The sequence below is a fragment of the Lacerta agilis genome, chromosome 12 (assembly GCF_009819535.1).
Source record: "Lacerta agilis isolate rLacAgi1 chromosome 12, rLacAgi1.pri, whole genome shotgun sequence".
In the NCBI taxonomy this organism is placed as follows: domain Eukaryota; kingdom Metazoa; phylum Chordata; class Lepidosauria; order Squamata; family Lacertidae; genus Lacerta; species Lacerta agilis.
Window position 1 is genome coordinate 5382932 of NC_046323.1, and position 24844 is coordinate 5407775.

The following is a 24844-nucleotide window of genomic DNA, read 5'->3' on the forward strand; positions in this document are numbered from 1 at the left end:
GAATCACCCCAGCATCAGCCTGAGCTGAGAAGTTAGTTGTAGATAACTCAAATTTAGCTAGCCTGGGATAGTAGTACCAGAAAGGATTGCTGGATTTTGCAAATTGCAGCAGTTGTGCTTAGGGGCTCCATGAAAATACGTGCTGGTTGTATCTCAGTTTGAGTGCAACCTGGTGGAACCCTGTCCCCCTAGACCTGTGATGGGGACCTCAGCACATGTTTCCTAGGCCTTAATATGCATCCAGTCCACGAATTGTGGCTTCAGATCAAGAAATGTGTTTCATTTAAGAAGTACTGATGCAGAATTGTTGTGTAAAATGCATTTGTTAGCATTTTAAAAAAAACATTGTTGAACTGGCTGAGGGATTAACAAAATGGAAAATAACCACCCTTCCTTCTCCTTGAGGCCATGCAAATATTTACAATTGGGCAAGAAAAACAACCAGCATTTTGAAATAAAAACACACACAAGGAGAGGCCTTAATATTGTCATTAAAAGGGGCTGGTTGTTTGGCTTCCTTTTTCTATTAAATTGTACAGTTCTGAAATGTATACTCTTATGTTTTTGTTATGTTTTGGGGGGGAAAGTTCCACATCAGGCGATAACAGAAATCAGTGCTCTGAAAAGGCTCTGGATACACACAGTTCTTTCCAGAGGGAGAGATAACAGCTTACCGGGCTTACAAACCCAGTTGTCCCTTTCACAGACAGTGACTCTTTTGTTGGCTTGTTGGTTTGGGAGCGGGGGATTGTTGCATGTGTGGCACGTTGTAGTAATACTTGTGTTACACTTTTGATCTTTCTCGCTTGCCAAGCTCTGCTCTGTAGCCACGAGTTACGTAACTGATGGCACTCGCTGCACGGAAGGGGCGTGGAAGCCTTCCTGGAGTGCTCCAAGAGCATCTTGCTTACAGCTGTTAGTGTCTTAATGCTGGAGACAAATTGTGTGCTGTAAGAAAGAAAAGGGGGAAAAGAAGAAGCATTTTTTTATCATAATGGGAAGTATGGCTCATGAGGGGCAATGCAGAGGCAGATTAGGGGTGATCTCATTACTTTCTTGATTTTATGTTTTTGTTAACTTCCTAGAGCCCTTTTATTCCAGGGATCAAGTGTGCTAAGTTGCCTCTGAAAGAGAAGAGCAAATTCCGAGTCCCTGAAAAACCATGCCTTGCTATTTCTAATTCTGTTTGTTCTTGGTATAAGCTTTCGTGTGCATGCACACTTCTTCAGATACACTGAAACAGAAGTAGACTTAATATATATATTTCGACTGCGTCAGACCAACACGGCTACCTACCCAAATCTATTTCTAATTCTGTTAGCTAAAATAACAATGACTGGTCTAGCAATACTGAAATACCTTTTTTTTTTGACAGCACCTTTGTGTTTTTGAATATACAATTGCATGTGTGAAAGCTCAACCTCATTGTCAGGGTGTTCATAGACAGGGGCAGGGGTGAAACTAGGCTTTATTTCACCTGGGTCAAAGACCCAGTTTGGCACCCTCCATGTGCATTTGCATCACACACACCGGCTGGGAGCCTCAATGGTGCCCCTCTGGAGGCGTCACCTGGGCCCAAAAACCTGGCTAGCCTCCTGTAGCTACGGCTTTGTACAGCGGAGCAAGAAACCCAGACTATTTCTTAGCTTGTCTGTACACCTCTCCTCTTTGGGAGTGCACCTTCTCTTCTTCCCCCCCGCCCTCCCCAAATGCTCCTCTCAACTCTGTGGACTGAGAGATGCACACTTAGAGGAAGGAAGCTTCATGACATGTGTGAACTGTAGCACAAAGGAGGATCTCATTAAATGACAAAGGACACAGGTTTACCTTGCTGCAGAGTAACAGGATTTTCCTGGGGGGTCCCCAGGCAATCAGAGCTTGCAGCCAGGTGAATGAATTGTACTTTGTAGAGAAAGCTGGAGATAGATTCCCAGAGAATGTATGTTTAGGATTAACCCAATTACTGGCTGAAGATGCTTGCTGCAGTATGCATTTGTTACTTTCCTAGGGTAAATTAATAACTCATTAAAGGTGTCTATTTGCATTTGATATGGGAAAGGTTCCGGGACTTAATTAGGCTTTTGTACTTAAGTTATTCAGAGGCTCATTATACACATCTATTATTGTGCAGAAATTCCCAGAATAGTCACTACTAAGGAGAGGATATTTGGAAGGAACCACTAGGGCTTTCCTTGATAGACAATACTTAGCTTAAACTATTATAGCAATCTCGAATTTCTTTTGTTGCTCAGAGCAAAGCTGAGGTGAACACATAATTGCACTTGCAGTTAGTGCAGAATGCTGCAGCGCGGTTGCTGAGAGTGAGGCCTTGTCAGCATATAACACCTGTGCTCAGAGATCTGCTACCGGGCCAGGTTCATGGTGTTACTATTTGTATATAAAGCTCCTAACAACTTGGGATCTGCTCACCTATGAGACCGCCTAATCCCACATGTGCCTACTGGAAGCAGCCACATTCCAGGTTGGTGAATCAGAGGTATAAGGAAATGTGGCAAATTGCTCTGATGGAAAATCTTACCTTTAAAGAAAAGGCTCATAGAAATGGTCCAGAAGCAGATAGATTTTATGCCCTATGGTATAAATTTATTGAGAATATAACTTAAGTTTGAAGGCATTCAGCTCATGGAACATTATGGACTATATTTGACATAGATCAGGGGTAGGCAACCTAAGGCCCAGGGGCTGGATCCAGCCCAATCGCCTTCTCAATCCGGCCTGCGGACGGTCCGGGAATCAGTGTGTTTTTACATGAGTAGAATGCGTCCTTTTATTTAAAATGCATCTCTGGGTTATTTGTGGGGCCTGCCTGGTGTTTTTACATGAGTAGAATGTGTCCTTTTATTTAAAATGCATCTCTGGGTTATTTGTGGGGCCTGCTGTCTGGTGTTTTTATATGAGTAGAATGTGTGCTTTTATTTAAAATGCATCTCTGGGTTATTTGTGTGGCATAGGAATTCATTCATATTTTTTTTCAAAATATAGTCCGGCCCACTACATGGTCTGAGGGACGGTAGATCGGCCCACGGCTGAAAAAGCTTGCTGACCCCTGACATAGATGGTGAACTACCTTGTCATTGATTTAAAATTTGATTGTTTCACACTTGCTTGTTTTATTTTTATTCTGTTTGCTTTACTTTTTTATACCTTAACTTGATGTAAAAATTCAACAATAACAAAAGAAACTTAGTCATTTAGCATGGCAGTTCCTGCACTTTGGAACTCCCTGCCTTTTGAGATCAAGCAGACACCTTCACTGTATTCTTTTCGGCACCTGCTAAAACCATCCTTGTTTGGACAAGCCTATCCAGACACTTAGAAAGTCGAGGGGATTTTAATCTGTTTTAGTATTTTCATATTTTCATATTTTGTATTTTTGTGTTTAAAAATATGGCTGTGAATTTTCTTGATTTTACTGTTTTTGTCTTTGTAAGCTGCTTTGAGGTTGGTTTGTTTGTTTGTTTTTAACAATCAAGCGGTGTATACATTTTATGAAATGAATGAATGAACGACTGAATGAATGTAGGGCATGTGCAGAGTTCCAGGCGAACCGAACTTCTTGGCCACAAGGGCCACCAGCTTCTATGTATACTCTTGTGGGCCACTCTGTTCTCCAGTCAGTGGTTTGAAGCAGTGGTGGACACAACACCAAAGCCCCTCTTTTGGATCCCAGCCCACCTTTGCTGGCAGTGGGACCCAAATGGGGATCTCTGTGCTGGAACAAAGGTTTGCAACATAATAAGGTTCATTGTTACAAAGCATAGGAGGACCGATTTCCCCCACCCCCTCATGTGAAACTGTGAGCAAGCGTTTTTAGATTCATAGAATTCTACATTTGGAAGGGACGCTGAGCAGGAATATGCAGCTGTCCCATACATGCTCGAACCTGCAACCTTGGCATTATGAGCACCATGCTCTAACCAACTGAGCTATCTGGCCTGCTAATTGCCGGAAGTTGATTTAATAAATTGGTATAGTCACTAGAAATCAGGTAAAATTGCTCCAGGGTGCCAGGTTTCACCGCCCTGGCTGTAAGGGGTAGAAGAAGCTGGGAGGGAAAATTCTGCATATTGAACCTTTTCCTATTGACACTCTGGAAGGACACATGGATACTGAATTGGCAACTTGATACTGATCTTCATCCTAAATTTGTAATAAATGAAAAACATTTCTGCTATTGATCTCCCCCTGTTGTGGACATGAAGGCTGATGGCGCCAGCTCTCTAGATGGTTTCTGCAGTGCATTCCTAAGAGGGCAACTGTGTGGAATAACTTCAGGTTACCATAATTCAAACCATATCCCTTCTCCAAAGAAGTACTGCTGGAGCCCCTGATATTTCCTAATTGTGGCATCCTTTTAAGCCTACAGTAACAGTTCCAATCAACAGCTGAATCACATACCGGTACTTTCTTGGTGATGCAATTTCTTAGTACGACTGCAGTTATTGTATGTGACATAGGAGTGTCACGTAGTTCTGCACCGAGTGAGCCTCCTGTAAGTACACTGGAACCCCGGGTTATGTACCCCCTGAGTTGCGGACGTTCAAGTTGTGAACACCTGCGACCCAGAAGTATTTCCAGAGCACGCGCGACCCCCGGATGCGCAGAAGTGTTCTGCACACTTCGCGTATGCGCAGAAGTGCTCAAATCACGCTTCTTCCAGTTTTTTCTGTGCGTTCATGATAGGCATGCACGCGTTATGTACCCTGACCTGGAACGGATTGCTTACGTAACCCGGGGTATCACTGTAAATTGATACACTAGGTCACGGGACACAGTTTGACCAACCACAGTTTGACTACCCTTACTTCAGAAAAACCATGGGCTGTAGCAAAGGTTTGTTCTGTGGCTTACCACCTGTGGTTGGTTTGGTGGAGGTAAACCATGAGCCCAGGTTTGGAGACAATGCTAAACCAAACCATGGTTAGTTCACAGCAGCAGTAGCACCAGAACAGTTGCAAAGCAGCCATGTTCTTCTCTCTGAGAACCCACACACTTGTTCATTCACACTAAGCCATGCGTTGGCTTAGTGTTGCATGTAAACTAGGCCACTCTTTGCAAAACAAAACTGACTAGATGTGTTTATTTCCTGGTGACTGCTTTAATCAATCTACGTCATCTTTGTGACAATCACTTATTCATCCAAATGGCTCTTGGTTTTTTTTCCTAGGCACACAAGTGTTTATGTTTGCAGCAGTGTTCAGAATGTTGTGACATCTCCAGACCAGACAGTGTTCTTTCTATTTTGGGGACCTTGAAACTAAAGTAACTTTAGCCTGACGGCACAGCACAGCAGAGAGAGCTATACTGGAATTCATACTGCTGGTTTAGTGGATAATTTTAGCAGATTATTTAGTGTTATCTTATTTAATGGGTGTTTATTGCTTTAATGAATTCACTATAGTGAATCAGGAAAAAGCAGTTCTGTATTATTATTATTATTATTATTATTATTATTATTATTATTATTATTATTATTATTATTTTATTTGTACCCCACCCATCTGGCTAGGTCCCCCAAGTCACTCTGGGCGGCTTCCAACAAATATTAAAATACATTAAAATGTCATAGATTAAAAACTTCCCTAAACAGGGCTGCCTTCAGGTATTTTCTGAATGTCAGGTAGTTGCTTATCTCTTTGACCTCTGATGGGAGGGCGTTCCACAGGGTGGACGCCACTACCGAGAACGCCCTCTGCCTGTTTCCCTGTAGCTTTGCTTCTCGCAGTGAGGGAACCACCAGAAGGCCCTCGGCATTGGATCTCAGTGTCCGGGCTTAATGATGGGGGTGGAGGCGCTCCTTCAGGTATACAGGACCGAGGCCTGTATAATGTAGAGCTAGTTTTGCCAAACTCAGTATTGCAAATAGGTTGCAGGTTTGATTCCCATATGAGGCAACTGCATATTCCTATATTGCAGCGGTTTGGACTAGATGATCCTCAGGATCCAACTCTATACTTCTATGATTCTATGAAATATACTTTAGTTATGACACTTAATTGTTTACTTGGATGTAAGAAAGGCAACCTTTAAAAAAAGTTGTTTGTGAATTGTTCTGTGTATAAATTAGAACAATGTTTGCAGTGGGATCTGAAGTATCTGAAGTATGTTTTCTGTCTAGGAGATGCTAGTGAGTATAGGAAATAATAACAAACCCTTTAACACCCAGGACCTAATTACATTTCACATTAATGATCATCACTGGTAATCCGACACTTCTGCCTCTCCAAAAAAGAGTTCAGTGACCAAAGAATTAGGGAAAATCTCAAGTATGTCAAATTAGTTCCTGCCCCATCCCTGGTAATTTTAACAGATTTGCTCCAAAGCTCTGACCAAATTAGATGTGATAGCAGCAGCCCAGACTATTGTAACCCTACCTCCACCCCACTTGCATAGTAAGTGGAGTGGGGTGGGCTTAATTTTTAAAGCAAAAGGAGAATGTGAACTGTCCTCATCCCTAGTGTTTTTCTCCCCAATGTAGTTGATGGATCTTGCTGCAAGTGATTGGTGCTGAGAAAGGGGTCTCATTGTAGCCACTGATCAGTGAGCCCCACTGAAGCGTTTAGCTCAGGGGCCAGCAAACTTTTTCAGCACTGTCCCTCAGACCTTGTGGGGGGCCGGAATATATTTTGGAAAAAAAATATGAACAAATTCCTATGCCCCACAAATAACCCAGAGATGCATTTTGAATAAAAGCACACATTCTACTCATGTAAAGACACCAGGTAGGCCCCACAAATAACCCAGAGATGCATTTTAAATAAAAGCACACATTCTACTCATGTAAAATCACGCTGATTCCCAGACTGTCCGTGGGCCGGATTGAGAAGGCGATTGGGCCGCATCCAGCCCCCAGGCCTTAGTTTGGGGACCCCTGCTCTACCCAAAGAACCACAGTTTTTCTGTCCCTGCTTTAGGGCTACCTAATGAGTTTATAATAATTTTTCAGACCATTTTGGTTGTTTTACATCGATTATATATCAATTTTCAACAAACATTTGCACACTAAACAGAAATAGGCCCGAGTTTTCTTTTGGTATTGCAAATATCTACTGAATGCTATGGTATGATGTTCTCACACAATGCATTTTCCTTTTTTGTCCTCAGAAAAAGCCATTGTCAGCAATCATAAAGGAAGTCTGTGATGGGTGAGTTTTACTTGTTGCTGTGTTTTCTTTCAACTCTCAAAACAAACAGTTCTCAGATATATTTTCTCCCTCTTGCGAGTTAATTCAGATATCTCCCCCCCCCCCCCCACTGTACTGGTCTCTAAGGTGTGGGCTTCAATTTTCTTTCATCCATTTTGAAGATAAAACAAAGGGAAAGACTATTTTATTTATTACATTTATATGTACAAATGTGTACATTACACAAATATGTAATGAACAAATATATATATATTTGTTCCAAGAGGTTCAATATGACGTACATAGTTGTTGCCCCGACTTAAAACACAACCTTTGTGAGGTGGGTTAGGCTGAGAGTGACTTATCCCAAGGTCACCCAAAGTCTCCCCAGTTGTAATTGGACATTTTAACTGTGACAGAACACGTAACTCTCTTGTGTGCTTAGACAGACTTTGGTGTTTGCATGGAGTTCTGCACAGGCAGGAGATGTTCAGTTCCCTAAGGGAATTACCTGCAAATGAGAGGCCTGTGGCCTCATCCCAAAGTGGCGTTTAAGCTGCCTTCCTATACACTGGCAGACTATTTCATTCAATCCTGTGAGGATCCTTGTGGAGAATTACAGATGTGGGAGTGGAGAGATTGAGCCATAAATTACCGTAAAAAATAAATCTTGCATTTGTCCTTTCTTTTTTTCTTTTTTTTAGTTCAAGGGAATCATAACTGCTTAGGGACTTGACTGAAATTATTCTAGCATGGATAAAAGAAATATACATTATCTTTAAATAGGCTCCTTAAACCCTTCTCTAGATTAGGAGTGAGGAACTGGATCCTGCTAGCAAACCAGTTCCTTTCTCTCCCATTCTCCTTAGGCCAAGTTTGACAGTGGGTGGGCATACCCACCTGTCAATCACCTGACATCACATTATTATTATTATTATTATTAGCCCATGTGGCATCAGGCGACCCATTTTTGCACATGTGGTTTGAAATCCAGTCATGCAGGCAAAAGTAATGCGCTTTGCCAATCCCTGACAATTAGCTGGTTGTCAGGGTTTGCAAAGGATTTTGCTGAAGGGCTTTGGAGGTGCCGCCCACCAGCATGTTCTTTGGACCCAGCTGCATCTTTATCTGCTGTAAAGATCACACCTGATGTGATATGTGTATGATGTCAGATATAGGATAGGTAGGTGTGCCTTGGCCCAAACACCTCCTGTTTAAACCCATGGACTGGAGGTTCACTACTCTGGTTCTACATTTAGCTAAGTGTTCTATAATCAGACATGTAATTAAAAAGCGAAAGCTAAAAATTGTTCTTGGCTTCTGTCATCCATGTGCATTTTCCTAATAAAATTGTTTTTACCTTTTAAGGTGGTCTCTTACAAATCACGAGTATTATGCACTGCAACATGCTGATAGTACCAATTTCTACATCACCGAAAAGGTAAGAAAATACCTCTGGACACCTCTTGTGCACTTTTCTTTTCTTTCTTTTTGTTTTAAAAATGCTCTTCATGCTGACAATTCCATTTCAGAGCTAATGTTGAGGAAAATTGCATTATTACCTTGGTTTTTACAGAACTTAGACCCAAGTGGGTTATAATGGGATCACTGTGCCTCATCCTGTTGGTCTGAACTCTGTCTCCTGGTAATGTAGCAGTTCAGTTTTTATGGGTAGAAAAATAATTGGGGTATTGGAGGGCTTTCTAGACAAGATTTTAATTGGATAAGCATTATCCGCATGCTGACAATAATTGCTTCTTAATAAAGCAACTTGTATCAGAATTAATTGTGGAAAGTTTTTTTGTGCCAGTTCTTCCAGTGCTGCTGGTATGTCACTGGGTCTAGAGAAGGATCTTGAACTTAGAACACTTGATTTGGAATAAATATTAATGAATAAATTGTAGGGGCTGTTTTGTTTTTGTTTTTAACCGCCTGCTTAGAAGAATGTCCTTTCTTCATATTGCCAACACTTATTTGAAACTGCTCTCCTAAAATGCATGTTTAGTTATTTTCCCACCCGTAATCATTTCAAGTGATGAAGTGGAGGATGGCATCGTCTGCTTTCAATAATTCAACTCTTTGCTTCTGAAATGGTGAGGAAGGTTCCGTGAAAGTTGACTCTCAGGTTTTTGTAGACATGTTAATACTTTTCTTAAGGATTTATCCTTGCGAACAGCAGTTTTTGAACTCTCCCACTTAAGAGAGCAGGTGAGTATGGTGGCCAGTTGAAAGACTTGCCCACCAAAAATAAAGCCTTACACACAGAAAATGAGCATACAAGGGGAAGAATCATTTTCTCCTGGAATAAAACTATACATGACAGAGCATTCAAGCACATAGCAACATCCTCTCTGTACCCTCAAGTGATGCAAGCAAGCAGTTTTCTTGCGTGATGCTCAGTTGTGTTGTAAGGCTGTGGGCAGAGGAGGGCAAATTTAAATCCATTTCTACCAAAACCGCTTTGCTGGCTCTGTAGACTACTGTGGCCAAAGCTCTTTAGAAAGTATAGTTGAGCTGGCACTTATTCATAATCTGAGTACTGTCAAGAAGCAGCAGACAGGAAACCTAAATGAGACACATACTCATAGCTGGTTGTTAGGTAAACAAAGTGTTGTTGCCACCACTTCCCCCTTTTCTCCCCTAAATGGTATCTTAATAGAAATTAGATTCAAGAGTTGCATAACGCTTGCCATCTCCATGAGAGAGGTGCCCTAATTGTTGCCTTGGTCTGCATTTATACTGGATTAAAGCAGTGCTTTTTCTGTGCTGGCACCCATGACACTTTTATCAAGATATGAGAAGTAGCATCTCGTTTTTTCTTTTAAACCAAACCAAACCAAACCAAACCAAACCAAACCGCTGGATTAAATTGTGCTTGGAGTGTTTTCTCGTTTTGTGCTGGGAGGAGGTTTGCTGAGCGGTGCATGAGATTTGGCCAAGCCCAAGTCTGGATGCTGCTCTTGGGCAGTGGGCTACTTGCAGTCCATTGCAGTTTTTGTGTTATTAAAAAAGCCAAGAAGGCAAGTCATCCTAATGTATACTGCAAAAGTGTTTTGCATCCCGATTTCTATCAACATGAAGCTTGTGAAATAAATCAATTGTTCCAGCTGACAGTTTTCAACCACTCGAATTCTGAAGCACAAGCTAAACTGAAGTTCACCCTTCGAAATACGTCACATTAGTTGAAAGTGCCTAAGAAGTAAACTGCAAACAATCTCGAGTATTTGCAGTTCTTCGTGGTAAGCTGGGTGCTGCATTTGGGCTTGGCTGGGGAAGAGAGCTTATTCTAGCAAATTTCAATATTAAACATTTCACGTTTCAGGAGCCGAAGTGCTAATTTAGTTAGTGCCAAAACATGCAGAAATGAAATGTGAATGAAACAACTTGAGATGTAACTGATAGTGCTGAGGCAACATAATACGCTCAGTGTAATTCATTTTCACAAGATTTAACCTCTTCCACTGGGGCAGCCCTGTGTTAAATGCTGCATTTTAGTTGTGAAGTATTTCTTGGCTTCTCCAGATTAAAAGTTGTTTGGCTCGTTGTCAGAATTTGCGCATTTTGCTGTCTGAATTATGCATGGTGCATGTGGTAACACTTGACGACTTGCAGCTCGGCATGTGAACTGCTTCTGCCAAAGATCCACACGCTTGAGCTGATACAAAAATGTAATCAGTGATGGCTTTCTCATCATGCAGGACGTTACTTGAAGTTTTAGTAACCGAGAATGATGTATGAACATACTTCTGTGAACTCTCCTTGAGAGTTGCTTTGCACATGACACTCTGGAGTGGTGGGGGGGTGGAATAGTAATCACAAGGCCCCGAAAAAGTTGTAAATGGTAAATTTTGCCCCAGCTGCCTCCTTCCTTCCAACCCTACCCCAGGTGTTCTTCCTGGAGGAAATGAGACCTTCTGGGAGAATCTAGTATCTGCTCTCTTAGCTGCTACTGTTGGGTGTATGTGTGCATTTTCACTAGAAGAACACAGATTTTTATAATGCCATTAATCTGTGCTCAAGACAGACAGGGACTGTATATTTGTGCTGCAAGGAGGGTTTTTATTCTGCTTATAGGCTGTCTTGAGTCAGATAGAAAGTAAATATGGGCGAGAATTAAATGCCATTGGTATTACTCAGATGCCCGGGATTACTGCTACAGTTTTTACTGTTTACCGGTTGAGTGAGGGAGAAATACCAAAGGTCATGATGACTGTTTCATGGACTTCGCAGACTTGTGAATAGATGGCTGCAACAAGTGGGCATTTTGACCTTTCACATGCCAGCTTTTGGACTGCCTTTCCCAAGCCTCTGAGGAGAGGCAAGCCTAGCATTCTCTCAGAGCAGCAGAAAGGAATGTTTCAGTGCCTTTTAACCACTTTAACCTGTAGACCCTTGGTCATAATTATCTGCAAGTACGAACACATGCGTGCTGATTGGAAGGATTTTGTGTGTGTGTGTGTGTGTGTGTGTGTGTGTGTGATAATTTGTTGCTAGTACTGTCATTTTAGTCAGAACGATTTTCCTTAATCCAGAAATAGACTATTTATTCCGAATTCTAAAGATACTTTTGCTACTTAATAAATATGGGGAATGCAAAACATCACTTAGAGAAGGATCTGAAATATTTTCCTTGAAGCTTGAATATGTTCAGTATTGTTTTAATGAGCTGTAAACCATGTTGAGATTTTTCCATTAAAATATAAAGTGGTTGGTATAGAATTAAATTATTATTATTATTATTATTATTATTATTATTATTATTATTATTATTATTATTATTTAGCAGCAGCTCCAGACCACAGGATCACAATCTAATGCAGCCTTTCTCAACGTCAGGTCCCCAGATGTTGTTGGACCACAACTCCCATCATTCCTAACTAGCAGGACCAGTGGTCAGAGATGATAGGATTTGTAGTCCAACAACAGCTGGGAACCCAGAGTTGAGAAAGGCTGATCTAATGGACACAATAGAAATGCAAAAAGGAATGAGGGAAGACTAAAACAAGATTTGGAAGAATTGCTGCTTACCTGCCAGAGTGCCCTTATTGTGCCATTCTGTTCTTCCTAGGAGGCAAAAGGTATAGCCTTCCAGTGGCAGTAATTTCTTGGCTGATGGCAGAAGCCAAAGTGTCCTTTAGCCCTGTTTGGTTGCAGCCATTGCTGCATATACTAAATCAATGTTTGAACTTCTGAGCCAAGATTCAAGCTCTTTTGTATTGTCTAGCTGAAATGCTCAACAGTAGGAACAAGAGCACCATTTTGATTATGTCATCATCCTCCCAGCCCCAATGTATTTTCTTCTTCATCCCCCTTTGTTTCAGTCTGCATCTATACCTATTATGTCACTGGAGAACAATGAGGAGTCCTGTCTTCTGTTTTCTTGTGTGGATAAATGAAACTGTGTCCACCTGGTTTTCCCTACAGATTCGGTCTTGGTGAACCTCCTTTTTTTGTAGATTCCTTATCTTGTTTTTGGGCCCTGGTTACAGCAGTTAAATTGTTCTGTGCAAAAAGTTACGGTTTCTTGTGAATAAATCCTGTAATTGCATATGCTAGGGAAACTCTTGCCTTCTAAAAGCAGACTTTGTGTGAGGGAGGTTGCACAAATAAATAAAAAACAATGAACTAGTATTTCTGTTGCTTCTATTCTTCACTTCAGTCATCAAATATTCTAAGAGGTGCTCTGAGTTTATACCTGACCTGCCTTTTCAGTATAAGCTACTAGAATGAGGGTCATCTCTGCATACAGGAAGAATTATATACTCTGTCATATATACAAAGGACACAGCAGCAAAATAAACTACAGCTTGAATTTCAAGATAAATTAATGTAAGGAAGTTCACAAGGGTCATCTAGTCCAACCTCTTTCAATGCAGGAATCTCAGCTAAAGCATCCATGGCAGATGGCCATCCAACCTCTGCTTAAAAACCTCCAAGGAAGGAGGACCCTGACATCCGATTGTTTCTAGGAGGGGAGTATGTAGGGTGCTGGAGGGGAAGGAGAATGGACAATTTATTGCTTGATACATTTAAATTTAGCATATGGGTTGTTTGTTTTTGAACATAACAATTGCAAACATGGTGAATCTTACATACCAAGATGCCAGGAATCTAACCTATCAATCCAAAGATTTTTTAAAGCTTTGAAAATGAAAAGTAAACTTGTTGATTAGAATATTTTTGAATACTGTGGTCAGTATGAAGCAGATTTATTTATACAGTCCACAACATAACCAAACGTTCTTGTTATCACTGGTATTAAGTAGTCACAGAACAGCTCTGTGTATCCCCTGAAATTAGCTGACACGCTGAACACGGTTTCGTTCAGGTTAATGTAGAATATCCCTTTGGTTTAATTGTGCACTGTTTCCTTGCAGGCGCTTAAGTAATTGTTTGGGAATGGAGAAACAAAATTGGATTTTTAATTGGAGAGCAGATATTTCCACTTAGGTTTTGTCTGGCCTGCTGCATTACAAAGCAGATGCTTGTGGATGCATTCCAGTGGGATGCATAAGAAGTACTTCAGGAACTCTTGTCTGCCTGTGGCATCTTCAGACTTTTTCTTGTGATGGCTCTGGTTAGAGGTGGACCACAAACTCTTTGCCATTGCAGGCTGACACCTGATATCCCTGTGGTGGTAGTAGTAATAGTACTTAAGCATTTTTGCAGCTCTTTTGAGCAGAGGTAGTCAACATGGTAGTGATCTTGGGCTCCATGATCACTGCAGATGGTGACAGCAGTCACAAAATTAAAATACGCCTGCTTCTTGGGAGGAAAGCAATGATAAACCTAGACAGCATCTAAAAAGCAGAGACATCACCTTGCCGACAAAGGTCCGTATAGTTAAAGCTATGGTTTTCCCAATAGTAATGTACGGAAGTGAGAGCTGGACCATAAAGAAGGCTTATCGCTGAAGAATTGATGCTTTTGAATTATGGTGCTGGAGGAGACTCTTGAGAGTCCCGTGGACCGCAAGAAGATCCAACCTATCCATCCTTAAAGAAATCAGCCCTGAGTGCTCACTGGAAGGGCAGATCCTGAAGTTGAGGCTCCAATACTTTGGTCACCTCATGAGAAGAGAAGACTCCCTGGAAAAGACCCTGATGTTGGGAAAGATGGAGGGCACAAGGAGAAGGGGACGACAGAGGATGAGATGGTTGGACAGTATTCTCAAAGCGACTGGCATGAGTTTGGCCAAACTGCGGCAGTGGAGGATAGGGGTGCCTGGCGTGCTCTGATCCATGGGGTCACGAAGAGTTGGATACGACTGAACGACTGAACAACAACAAAGTCAACATGGTGCCCTCCAGCTGATTGTTGGATGCTAGGTCCCATCAGCCACAGCCAGCCTGGCCCAGTGGTCAAGGGGTGGTGGGGCTTGTTTGTTTGTTTTCACAAAATACTTGAATACTGCAATTTTATAATAAAATGTCAATGTGGTTTACAACAGTTTTCTGCACACACACACACACACACCAGACCACCAACTATTACAGAAAATGTTTATCATAATTATCTTCATAAGCCTAGCAGCAATGAAAAAGAAATCAGCAAACTTTTAAATGTTTAAGGAAGATGCCTACTAAATCCCTATTGGAAGAGCATTCCACAAGGCTCAATGGCTCTAATGGCTTGGATTTGTGTTGATGTCAAATGAGCCTCACCAGCTCTGGGGACAACCAGCAATGCTCCTACAGATGATCTTGGTGATCATGCTAGGATATAAGGATTCAGGCGGTCCCTAACTTGTACTTCAGCAACTTCTGGAGGGCACCATATTGGTTACCCCTACTTTAGCGTGTTCAAACCATATTACCCTGGCTGAATTCACATGTAATGCTCAGCCATGTTTTAGCATGATGAGAATGAGCCTCAGCGATCTTCGGACCTGCATGCCTCATGTACACCTTCTCTCCTCTACTCCAACATTTCCATTTCAGACTAACCACACTTTCTTGTGACACCTGAACATAGACAAACGACAGTTGGTCTTACCCATGCTTAGTGGAAACAAGGCAACTCCAAACTATGGATTATGAAGCTGGCTTGTATTCTTATCCTAGGGCTAGATTGTAACATTAAAAAGTGGTTAAACTAAAACAGAAGTCGGAGCTTCTCATCTCTTCACAGTTGTGCTGGAATGGGAAAATGTGCAAGCTTAAAATAATGGTTTAGTATTAATGTGCATGCTGGGCCAGAGGTCATTTTAGTAATCAAGCCTATTGAGAGAAGCTGAGAGTAGATTATCTGTGGTCACCTAATGGGGTTTGTGACCAGAGGTGAGGCCTAAACCAAGTCCTTCCTGGTTCACATCTCATTCTCTGTTAGTTGCTACTGTACACCAATGCTCCGTTTAAAAAGGTCTCTGTTTCTTAAAGATAAATGAAACTTACAAGTGTGGGAGACTTTGGTCCAGCGCTTTCAAATCAAGGTTCAGCTTGATGAATGGGATGAAGCATGGGAATAAATAGTCACCTTCGGTGTTTGCTGCAGTTCATTTCAACATTTCTTTTTTTACTTACAGCGTACTTCAGTCTGCCTTGGCAGACAATGAATTATTGTCAGTTCCTATATTAAGACACAATCCACAATAATTTCATAATACAAATATCACAAGCTAGTTCAAGTGAATTACAATAGTGTTTATCGGTTCACACAGTGCAGTGAATTTATACACTGCTTTATAGTTAGCTATTTGGGGTTGAATAGGAGGTGATATGGTTTTCTTCCTCTGAGGGCAGTGTTTCAATATTTTCTTTGGTTGAATTGCTATTGTAATTTTTTTCTGCTTGGTATAATTGTTTACCTTTAAAAGAATCCAGATCGTAAGTAAAAAAGTACTGGTAAGTCCCTTTTGATCTCCTCGCCTTTCACCCTCCTCTCCTTTCATTCTCTGCGATTGTAAAGCATAATACGTTAAGCTAAAAATGACTGTTTCTTTGGGCCTGTTAGCATTGCCCAATTGGGAACACGTGTCAGGGTGCAAGTGAAATATCCCAAGGGGATGCTTGTAGCAGACGTGCTATTTGGTTACTTCCCAAAGGCATGGAGTTGATACCTGACACTGCTTCTGTTTCCCCCAGGAACGAATTATAATATAGTGTAGGTCAAACTTGGCTTTCCAAATTTTGTGACAGTGAGACTTTCCCTCCTTCATCAATAAAACACAGGAGTGTCCCAAAGATGGCAGCTGTGAACCTTAGTTAGACACAGTAGATTTTTATTGTTACCCTCGTGAACGCAGAACAAAACTGCAGAAAATTGACTACACCAATGTTATGTTACTGGTTGTAAGTTGCCTCGTGACAGTTTTGACCACTGGCTATGAGAATAGTCCCTACATAGGCACTCAATATGAGATATATTCAAGCAAACAATTGGGCAAGGGTTCCAGCCAGTCAATGAGGCCCATTCCGTTCCTCTTCATGTTCCCATGGCCCAGGTTTCTGTTGTTCTCTTCCCCTTCATTCTGTGACAACTCAGTCTTCATTAACCTGTTTTGGGTCCCCCCCCCAATCTGTACTTCTGCAAACTTTGGGGTTCCTCAAACATGCTAATATCTCCCTCCTGTGGAAGATCTGTTTCATGTAAAACTCTTTGCTTCTCATAATGTAGACAAAATGTTGTTACATTTCCAGGTCTGCCTGTTTAGGTGACCAGGGCAATCGCTAGTATACACTGCCTGGATACCCAGTTGATAAAGAGTGGTTTACAATTATTTTAACTCATAAAATAATCAGTAGTGTAGCATAGGGCTTATAGTGCCATGAATCAGGAAATCACAATTCAGTTTTTACAGCTACCTTAAGCCTGTTTGGTGACCGTAGGCAAGCAATTATCTCCCAGCCACAGGCTCCCATCTGCAATATTGCATTTAATATTACAGATCTACTTTACAGGGTTGGTGCAAGGATGCAAAATGAAGTGAGATGCAACATAAAGAGATAACAGATGCAACATATTTTGAATGCTCTGTAATGAAGTATAAAATAATTGTGATTGGTACTAGTAGTCAGGCGACTGCTAACTACAAATTTTTGTGACTAAATTTGGCTGAGTCAGAGGAGAGAATTGTCCCATGTCCCAAAGGGGCCTGCATCTTGATGGAATTACTGGTACCTTGTATGAGTTTCACAAAAAAGGAAAGGAAAGAAAAGAAAATCAGTCAATGCTTTCCCTCCTGCTCTCAGTGTGAGATAACATTCTTGGCTGTTTTAAGAAGCAAAGGCTCTTCAATGTCCACATATTTTCATGTATATATATTGGCATTAGTGCTTTGTGTCTGAGAGGGAATGTGAAGCAGTGGTGTCAGATCTCTGTGGCTCGTTCCAGTGGTTTTAAGATTGCACATTGCCGTTATGGAAAGCAGAGCACTGGAGGAATAACATTGCAGTGCTGCAGATGTTTAATGATGGGTTTCAGCTGACCTACAAGCTCCTTGATTATATGACATCAGTTTGGTGTCACATTTCATAGTGCAATTTATTTAGGCTTTTACAGAAAATGAGGACTTCAGGCTGCTCCTTGGTAGCTGGCAGTGGCCACAAAACTGAGAGATGCAACACATGAACTCATGTTACTTTGAAAGGGTAGAATTTAAGTTCCTCTTACTTTGCTTCCTTTTCAGGAAGCAGAGGAATATCAGAACACCCTTTCCCCATGCCCTTTTTCTTTTAAGGGAGTGAACACTGATGTCTTTGGTAAATTCTATTTGTACACTTACGGGTAGAGAACGAACTCTTGGTGTTAGTTTCCAAGCAGAACCAGTGCAAACCCAGAATCCATCAGGGTATAAACAGTATATACATTCAGGGCGCATATATTCACATTAGTCTCTATCTTCCCAGCACATGGAGGGGAAAGTTCTTTCTTAAGTTCCCTCTTTGCTCTGGTAAGCTTCCTGTACTGCCATTTTGTGCATGTGGCTCATATACACAGACAGCAGCTCCAGTTTTAACAGCTTTGGGATAAAAGAACATCTCATGGGCACTGTGAAAAGGTCCACAATTCCATGCCACAAATTGCAGCCTTTATGTGCCAATACATCTGCAGAGGAGAGGCTGTAGCCTTTTAATCTGGAGTCAAACTGCTTTTGAATATAAAGTATCAACCATGAGCCCTGTTCTGCTCTAAGACCATTGAAAGCTGCTGTATACTGAGTTCAACCATTGGTTCATCTAACTCAACTCCTGACTACTCAGCTACTGCAGGGGTGAGGAACTTCAGGCTCGGGAGGCTGGATGTGAGCATGTGGCCCTCCAAACCTCTCTTACCTGGCCCTTGAGAGTTTTTGCCTGGCTGGAACTCGTGCTTACCTGGAGGGAGGATAGAGAGGAGTGTATGAGTGTTTATGGAAAATAGGCAACTGTAGAAAGATAACATTTACATTCACTGCACGACCCACACCCAACATTGGCATCCGGACCCTGGAAAATTGCGTAGAAGGGAATGCAGCTCCTGAGGCTTAAAAATGTTCCCAGCCCCACAAATGGCAAGGGGAAAGAAAGAAAAAACCTCAGACCAAGTTCATGGCAGAATGGTACAGCCTATGGGCAGAATAAAAATCCTCACTGCAGCACAAATATACAGTCCCCTGTCTGTCTTCAGCACAGATTAATGGCATTATAAAAACCTGTGTTCTTCTAGTGAAAATGCACACATATGAACAAGACGGAGAACAGGGGACTTTGTACAGCATATAAAATATTTTGGCTGGTTTGATTCCTGATGTTGTGCTATTTTCCCTTCATTGTGTTGGATAATCTGGCCTTTTCTCTTTGGTGTGCTGCATAGCACGACTTTATTCTGTGCTGCACCACAGTTACTAAGAGGAGGAAGTTTCTTTTGTTGTATAAATGTTGTTGTTTAACCTGCTGGAAGAAAAGCAGTACATTAACAGAAAAAAGGTTTCCTAAGCCCCGAAAATCAATCATTTTTCTTCTTTATAAGATGGTGGTCTTAAATTGCCTCTTGGCAGATATCCATGTTCCTCCCAATCTTCTGGTCCATTTGATGCATGTGCAGATTAGAAACCCAAACAATTGTTGGGAAGCCACTGTGGCAGAGTTGACTAAACAAGATTCACAGGGAGAGACTTTATGTGTGAGTTAGTCATGTCCATGGAGTCTTGAACCTTCAGTGTAGCTTGTAAACAACTTTTTTTTGGAATGGCCTTGATTTTAAGTGCTGCCATTAATCAAGGGGTTCCGCCCTAAATGTAGAGTCATAGGGAAGGTATCCCAATACACTTAGGTAAAACAAGTATTTTATTGAGAGTATACTTTCTTGTAGCTACTGATTTAGATCCAAACTAAGTTAGTTGAAATTAGTCCATCGAAATAATTGATTACTCATTGATTTCCGTAGGAGCCAAGTGCAACCAGCTTACTCTGGATCCAACCCACTGCTGGTGGCTTTACACAGCAGCACTGTACACGTCAATTTTCATGTACAGTAGGAAGCACCTGCCGATTGCTGTAAATTCAGTTTTTTCTTTCATGATTTATACACATCGAAGAGCCTCAATTATGGATGTCTGACATTTGGAATTTTCTTTTGCAGAACCGTAATGAAATTAAAAATGGAGCAATACTTCGATTAACTACATCACCAGTAAGTTACTGATACGTTCGCATTCCTTTGATTTTCTTGCTTCCCCCAATACTGTATGATTCCTTTGATTTGATGTTACGTTATGTTCATAGAAAGGGGCCCTTACCTATGGGTTGGTGATCCTATACTTCCATTAATTCAGAAGAGGGAAATTACACTACACATATTTTTAAAAAGTATCCCACAATATATTATTATTATTATTATTATTATTATTATTATTATTATTATTATTATTATTATTATTATATTTTATTTTATAGAAAGTGGATTTTTTTATGTCAATCAGGCAACGTGGAGAGTTTCTGATTCTCAATCAGCTCTCTTGGAAGCAGTGCTTACGGCATGATGATGTTCCTCTTCATTCTCTTTCATTTCTGTGCTCATCTCAGCAAGGCAGTTAGGTTTATAGCATAGCCACCATGTTCCCTTCTTCACTGAAATATCACACCAGCATAAGATTCCCATTGCAGTCCTATACATCAATCAGAAGTAAATCCTATTTAGTTCAGTGGGTCTTGCTCCTAGTTAAGTGTGCGTAAGGTTGCAGCCTCAAAAGATATTCATAAATGGGATTGACTGACATAATACTATTGAGTTTTTCCCCTGCCTTCAGTCTAATACGTCTTAAGACAACATCATTACAAAATTATCACTTGCTTTTTAAACGGCTGGCAGAATTGCAGTTTTGCGAGTCTGCACCATTACACATGCAACTTCTTCATTCGGTTCATTTGCTCTATTTGCAAATTTCATGTAATTATTTATTATACTAGTGCCCCCCCTTTCAGAAACCTGCAGGCAAACTCAGTTTCCTAGGTTACAGCAAGTACTGGCTGAATTTTATCATTTTCTTTACTCTTTCTGTTCTTCCTCTGATTCATTCCTCCTTAATACCTCAAAAGCTATCTTCCTCCATTTCCTGCCCCCCCAATAAATTTGTCAGATTTTTTTTATATATACAGGCAATTTCATATTTGTACATTCCAGCCCTGTACCCGTGTGCTGCCCCTGCACAGGCAGCTGCCTTTGTTTGCACGGGGCTTCCGCTTCCGACTCTTGCGCGAGTCTGCGGAACGTGCCTGTGTGCACCCTAATACGCCCCACCCCCTTTCTGCCCTCATCTGGGTCCAAAAGGAGCCATGTGTCGGTGACTGTGTGTCAATTGGTCACTGCCTGTAATCGCAAACTTGTTGTGGAGAGCTCCATGTGGAGCATTTGTCCTTACTTTAGGGCAGGGGTCAGCAACCCTTTTCAGCCATGAGCCAGTCCACCGTCCCTCAGACCATGTAGGGGCCCGGCCTCTATTTTTTTGGGGGGGGGGATGAATGAATTCCTATGCCCCATAAATAACCCAGAGATGCATTTTAAATAAAAGCACACATTCTACTCATGCAAAAACACCAGGCAGGCCCCACAAATAACCCAGAGATGCATTTAAAATAAAAGCACTCATTCTACTCATGTAAAAACACGCTGATTCCTAGACTGTCCACGGGCCGGATTGAGAAGGCAATTGGGCCGCATCTGGCCCCCGGGCCTTAGGTTGCCTACCCCTGCTTTAGGGGTTTCTTTGCCTCTTCCAAAGAGTTGAGCTTGCATGGAAAAGTAGAAAGCTACGCTTCCAAACCTTGTATCTCTTCTACCTCAACAGCATTGCTCACCCCAAATCAATTTATTTTACAACATTAAAATTATTAAAGCTGAAGGCCATGGCTTACAGCAAAAAGATTTCTGCTGTAAAAAAAAAAATCAATGGGAAAAAAATCAATGTAGCATTTTTTTAGAGAAGCCATTTCAGTGGGTTCTTCAGTTGCATGGTGAATGTGGTATTACAGAAACCCCACAATATTTGGATTACATTTCCCCCACTCTCATCGTACAAAGGGTGTTCAGAAATGAAGCATCACAAACATTGCAGCATGCCCACCCAACATTAGACACGTGTATTGTTTCTAAATGCCATGTATCAGCTTCTTCCTGACATGTACCATCCAGGCTGTCTGACTTTTCTTTTCTCTCTCTCTCTTTTAAAAAAAAAAAAAGAAATTCACAGTTTTAAAACTGTTGCAAAACTACTAGGGGCATAGAGGATTCGTGATATTTTAAATGTATTTTAATGTTTGATGGAAGCCGCCCAGAGTGGCGAGGGAGACCCAGCCAGATGGGCGGGGCACAAATAAATTATTATTATTATTATTATTATTATTATTATTATTATTATTATTACAGCTGGCCTTTTCCTAGCTGAACTTGTAAAACCTACAGTAAAAACCAACGATTTTTCAAAACTTGCCCCATGGCAGACAAGATGTGCATGCAATTGAGGGCAGTGACAGAGTGCTATCAAACCTCTCTTTTAAAAGAAACGTTTGATAGATGTTATGATGTTCAATCATCACATTTAACTCACAGAAATAATCCCTCACATTGTTACCTGTCTTACGTACAAGTACCGGTGCAAATTAGCTGGTTCTTTTTTAGTTGTAGGATAACTCAGCCTGCTAAAAGATGTCAAATCCACTTGTTTGGTGAATTGCCACATATTTTATGCTAGCAAACCAACCATTTGGTATTTGGCTCTAACTGTACGAAAAGGAAGTTTAGAAATAAAAGCTGCAGCAGATGTTGACCCACTAAAAATACTATTTTAACCTACTTTATGACCTTGGACAAATCTGTTACTCTGTCCTTCAGTTAATTCCTTTTCAATAATTATTTGGAAACATTTACCACTGAGGTTTCAGTGATTATATTTGTTCATTGCTTTGGACATGCAAAACCTAATTGCAGAGGTTTATTATATAAGCCCTAGCCAATTTTGCTAATGCCTGAGCAGAAAGGCCAAAAACTTAAGTACATTTCAACACATAATGTACTTACTTGTTTCCAGTAATCCAGTGCTTTAAGAAAGTGTAAGCTTCTCAGTGAGTAAAATGGAGTTGTTTTGGACAAAATGACAGCATGAAACAGATTACTTTTCATTGGTTCGTTAAGTGTAAAGTGTGATGAATTAGGCTGTTCATTCTTGCTTGCCTTTTTGGCTACAGGAGATTAGCCATGCGGCGACAGCCCATATAAATAGCAAGGATGTGACTAATTTATCTGCATAACATGACAGGAGATAACACTGTTGTATTTCATTAGCTTCTGTCACAAGACCATATTGGAGGCACACTGTAGCGGTCTTAGAGCAGTACCGTTTCCCCTTTTAAATGGATATGTTAACTCTCTCCCCATTTTTTTTGTCAGTCTTTGTTTAAATGGTATATTAGGGCAAGGGTCGCCAACATTTTGGGGCCTACAGGCACATTTGGGAACTAGAGAAACACTACAACAAAGCACATAGAGCAGCCTTAGTTGGTGGCTTCTCCCAGATTTTGGAACTCCTTCCCTTGTCCTTCCACCGGCAGGAGAAGACCACCTTATTCCAACAGGTTTTTGAGAAGCTGGCTGCTTTTAATGAAAGGGCTAGTGCCATGTTGTTTTTATTGTAATTATTGGCATGGTTTTAATAGATTTTATATATGTATATAGTTTTAATTTTATCAGTATTTAGGTTTTTTGATAGTTAGTTTTCCTCCCTTTTTAGCTGTTCTTATTTTATCAGTAAGCCACCTTGAGTCCTGTTGGAAGAGAAGGTGGGGTGTAAACAAACAAACATTAAATTAATTAAAAGTCCAAACTTCCTAACTAGCAAATCAATGCACCACACAATTCCATTTGAATTCTACCTCAGTTCAGTTCTTTTGTTTCTTGAACTTTTTGTGAGTCATCTGATGCTACGTTATGCAGTGAAAATGAGATAGCAGTTTTAATATTGAATTTTTAAATTTGTATTTTAATCTGTTATTTTAAATTGATTGTGTTTATGTTTTTGCTGTGATTTTAATTAGTGTTAGCCGCCCTGAGCCCGGTTTTTGGCTGGGAAGGGCGGGGTATAAATAAAAATTTATTATTATTCATTATTATTAGTAGCTGTCACTGGCCGCACTGAGATGTAACAATAAACCATGGTTCAGCAAGGCATGAATTAGCACATTCTCATTGCAGGCTCATACCTTCATCCAGTGTGGCTGAGAGGATGTGTTTAGAAACTTCTGCTAGCCACATGGCGAGGTGGTGCAGAGATCTTACCAGAGATTCTTTTAACCAGAGATGTCAGGGAATGACATTCTGCATGTAAAGCATTTGTTCTACCATTGAGCAGTTCTCAGTAGGAATAACCTAGGAATAACTTAGCTTCAGTTGCCTATGCTCTGGTAACTTCTAGATCAGATTACTGCAGTGCGTTACATGTGGGGCTGCCCCTGAAGACAGTTCAGAAACTGCAGCTAGTGTAAAATTCAGTGGGCAGATTTCTAATTTGGATCAGATGTTCTGAGCATATTGCACCAGTTCCAGCCCTGCTGCACTACTGCTGCTGCTGCTCTGTTTCCTGGCTCAATTCAAAGTACTGATTTTGACCTATAAAGCCACGACACAAGTATGTCGAGCACCACCTCTCCCTTTGTGAACCTGCCTGAATTATGAGGTTTTCATCAAGCCCATATCCATGAGCTGCATCTGAAGAAGGCGAGGAGAGCAGCTACACAAGAAAGGGCCTTTTCAGCGGTGGCTTCCAGTCTGTGGAATCTGTTAGTGGAGCCTTCCCACTTGTCCTCCCTACTGAGCATTTTAGGAATATTTTTAAATTAAATTGCGCTTCCTTTTAAATTCAGCTTTTAATTGGTTTTATCTGTGTGCATTTTAATTTACAACATCGCTTACGGTTTAAAACAACTTAACAAATGCAACACAGAATAATAATTTACGCGAGCAACGTTCCAGGAGGGCATTCACAGTTTCAGACTGGAATGGGGTCCCTCGGTTCACTCTGCCTCCTAATGCTCTGTGTGGTGTAGTGGTTAAGAGCGGTAGACTCGTAATCTGGGGAACCGGGTTTGTGTCTCCACTCCTCCACATGCAGCCGCTGGGTGATCTTGGGCTAGTCACACTTCTCTGAAGTCTCTCAGCGCCACTCACCTCACAGAGTGTTTGTTGTGGGGGAGGAAGGGAAAGGAGAATGTTAGCCACTTTGAGACTCC

The 24844-nt window shown here is 41.1% G+C and overlaps 1 protein-coding gene across 2 annotated transcripts in view; it reads left to right on the forward strand.

Annotated features, from left to right (window-relative positions):
• The window catches only part of ELMO1 (engulfment and cell motility 1), a 296344-nt gene that overhangs the window by 62291 nt on the left and 209209 nt on the right, over nt 1-24844 (forward strand). For both annotated transcript variants that reach the window (XM_033165673.1, XM_033165674.1), the window contains exons 3-5: nt 7126-7166; nt 8514-8586; nt 19707-19757. In XM_033165673.1, the coding sequence (XP_033021564.1) occupies nt 7126-7166; nt 8514-8586; nt 19707-19757 (165 nt within the window). The remainder of the gene's footprint in view (nt 1-7125; nt 7167-8513; nt 8587-19706; nt 19758-24844) is intronic.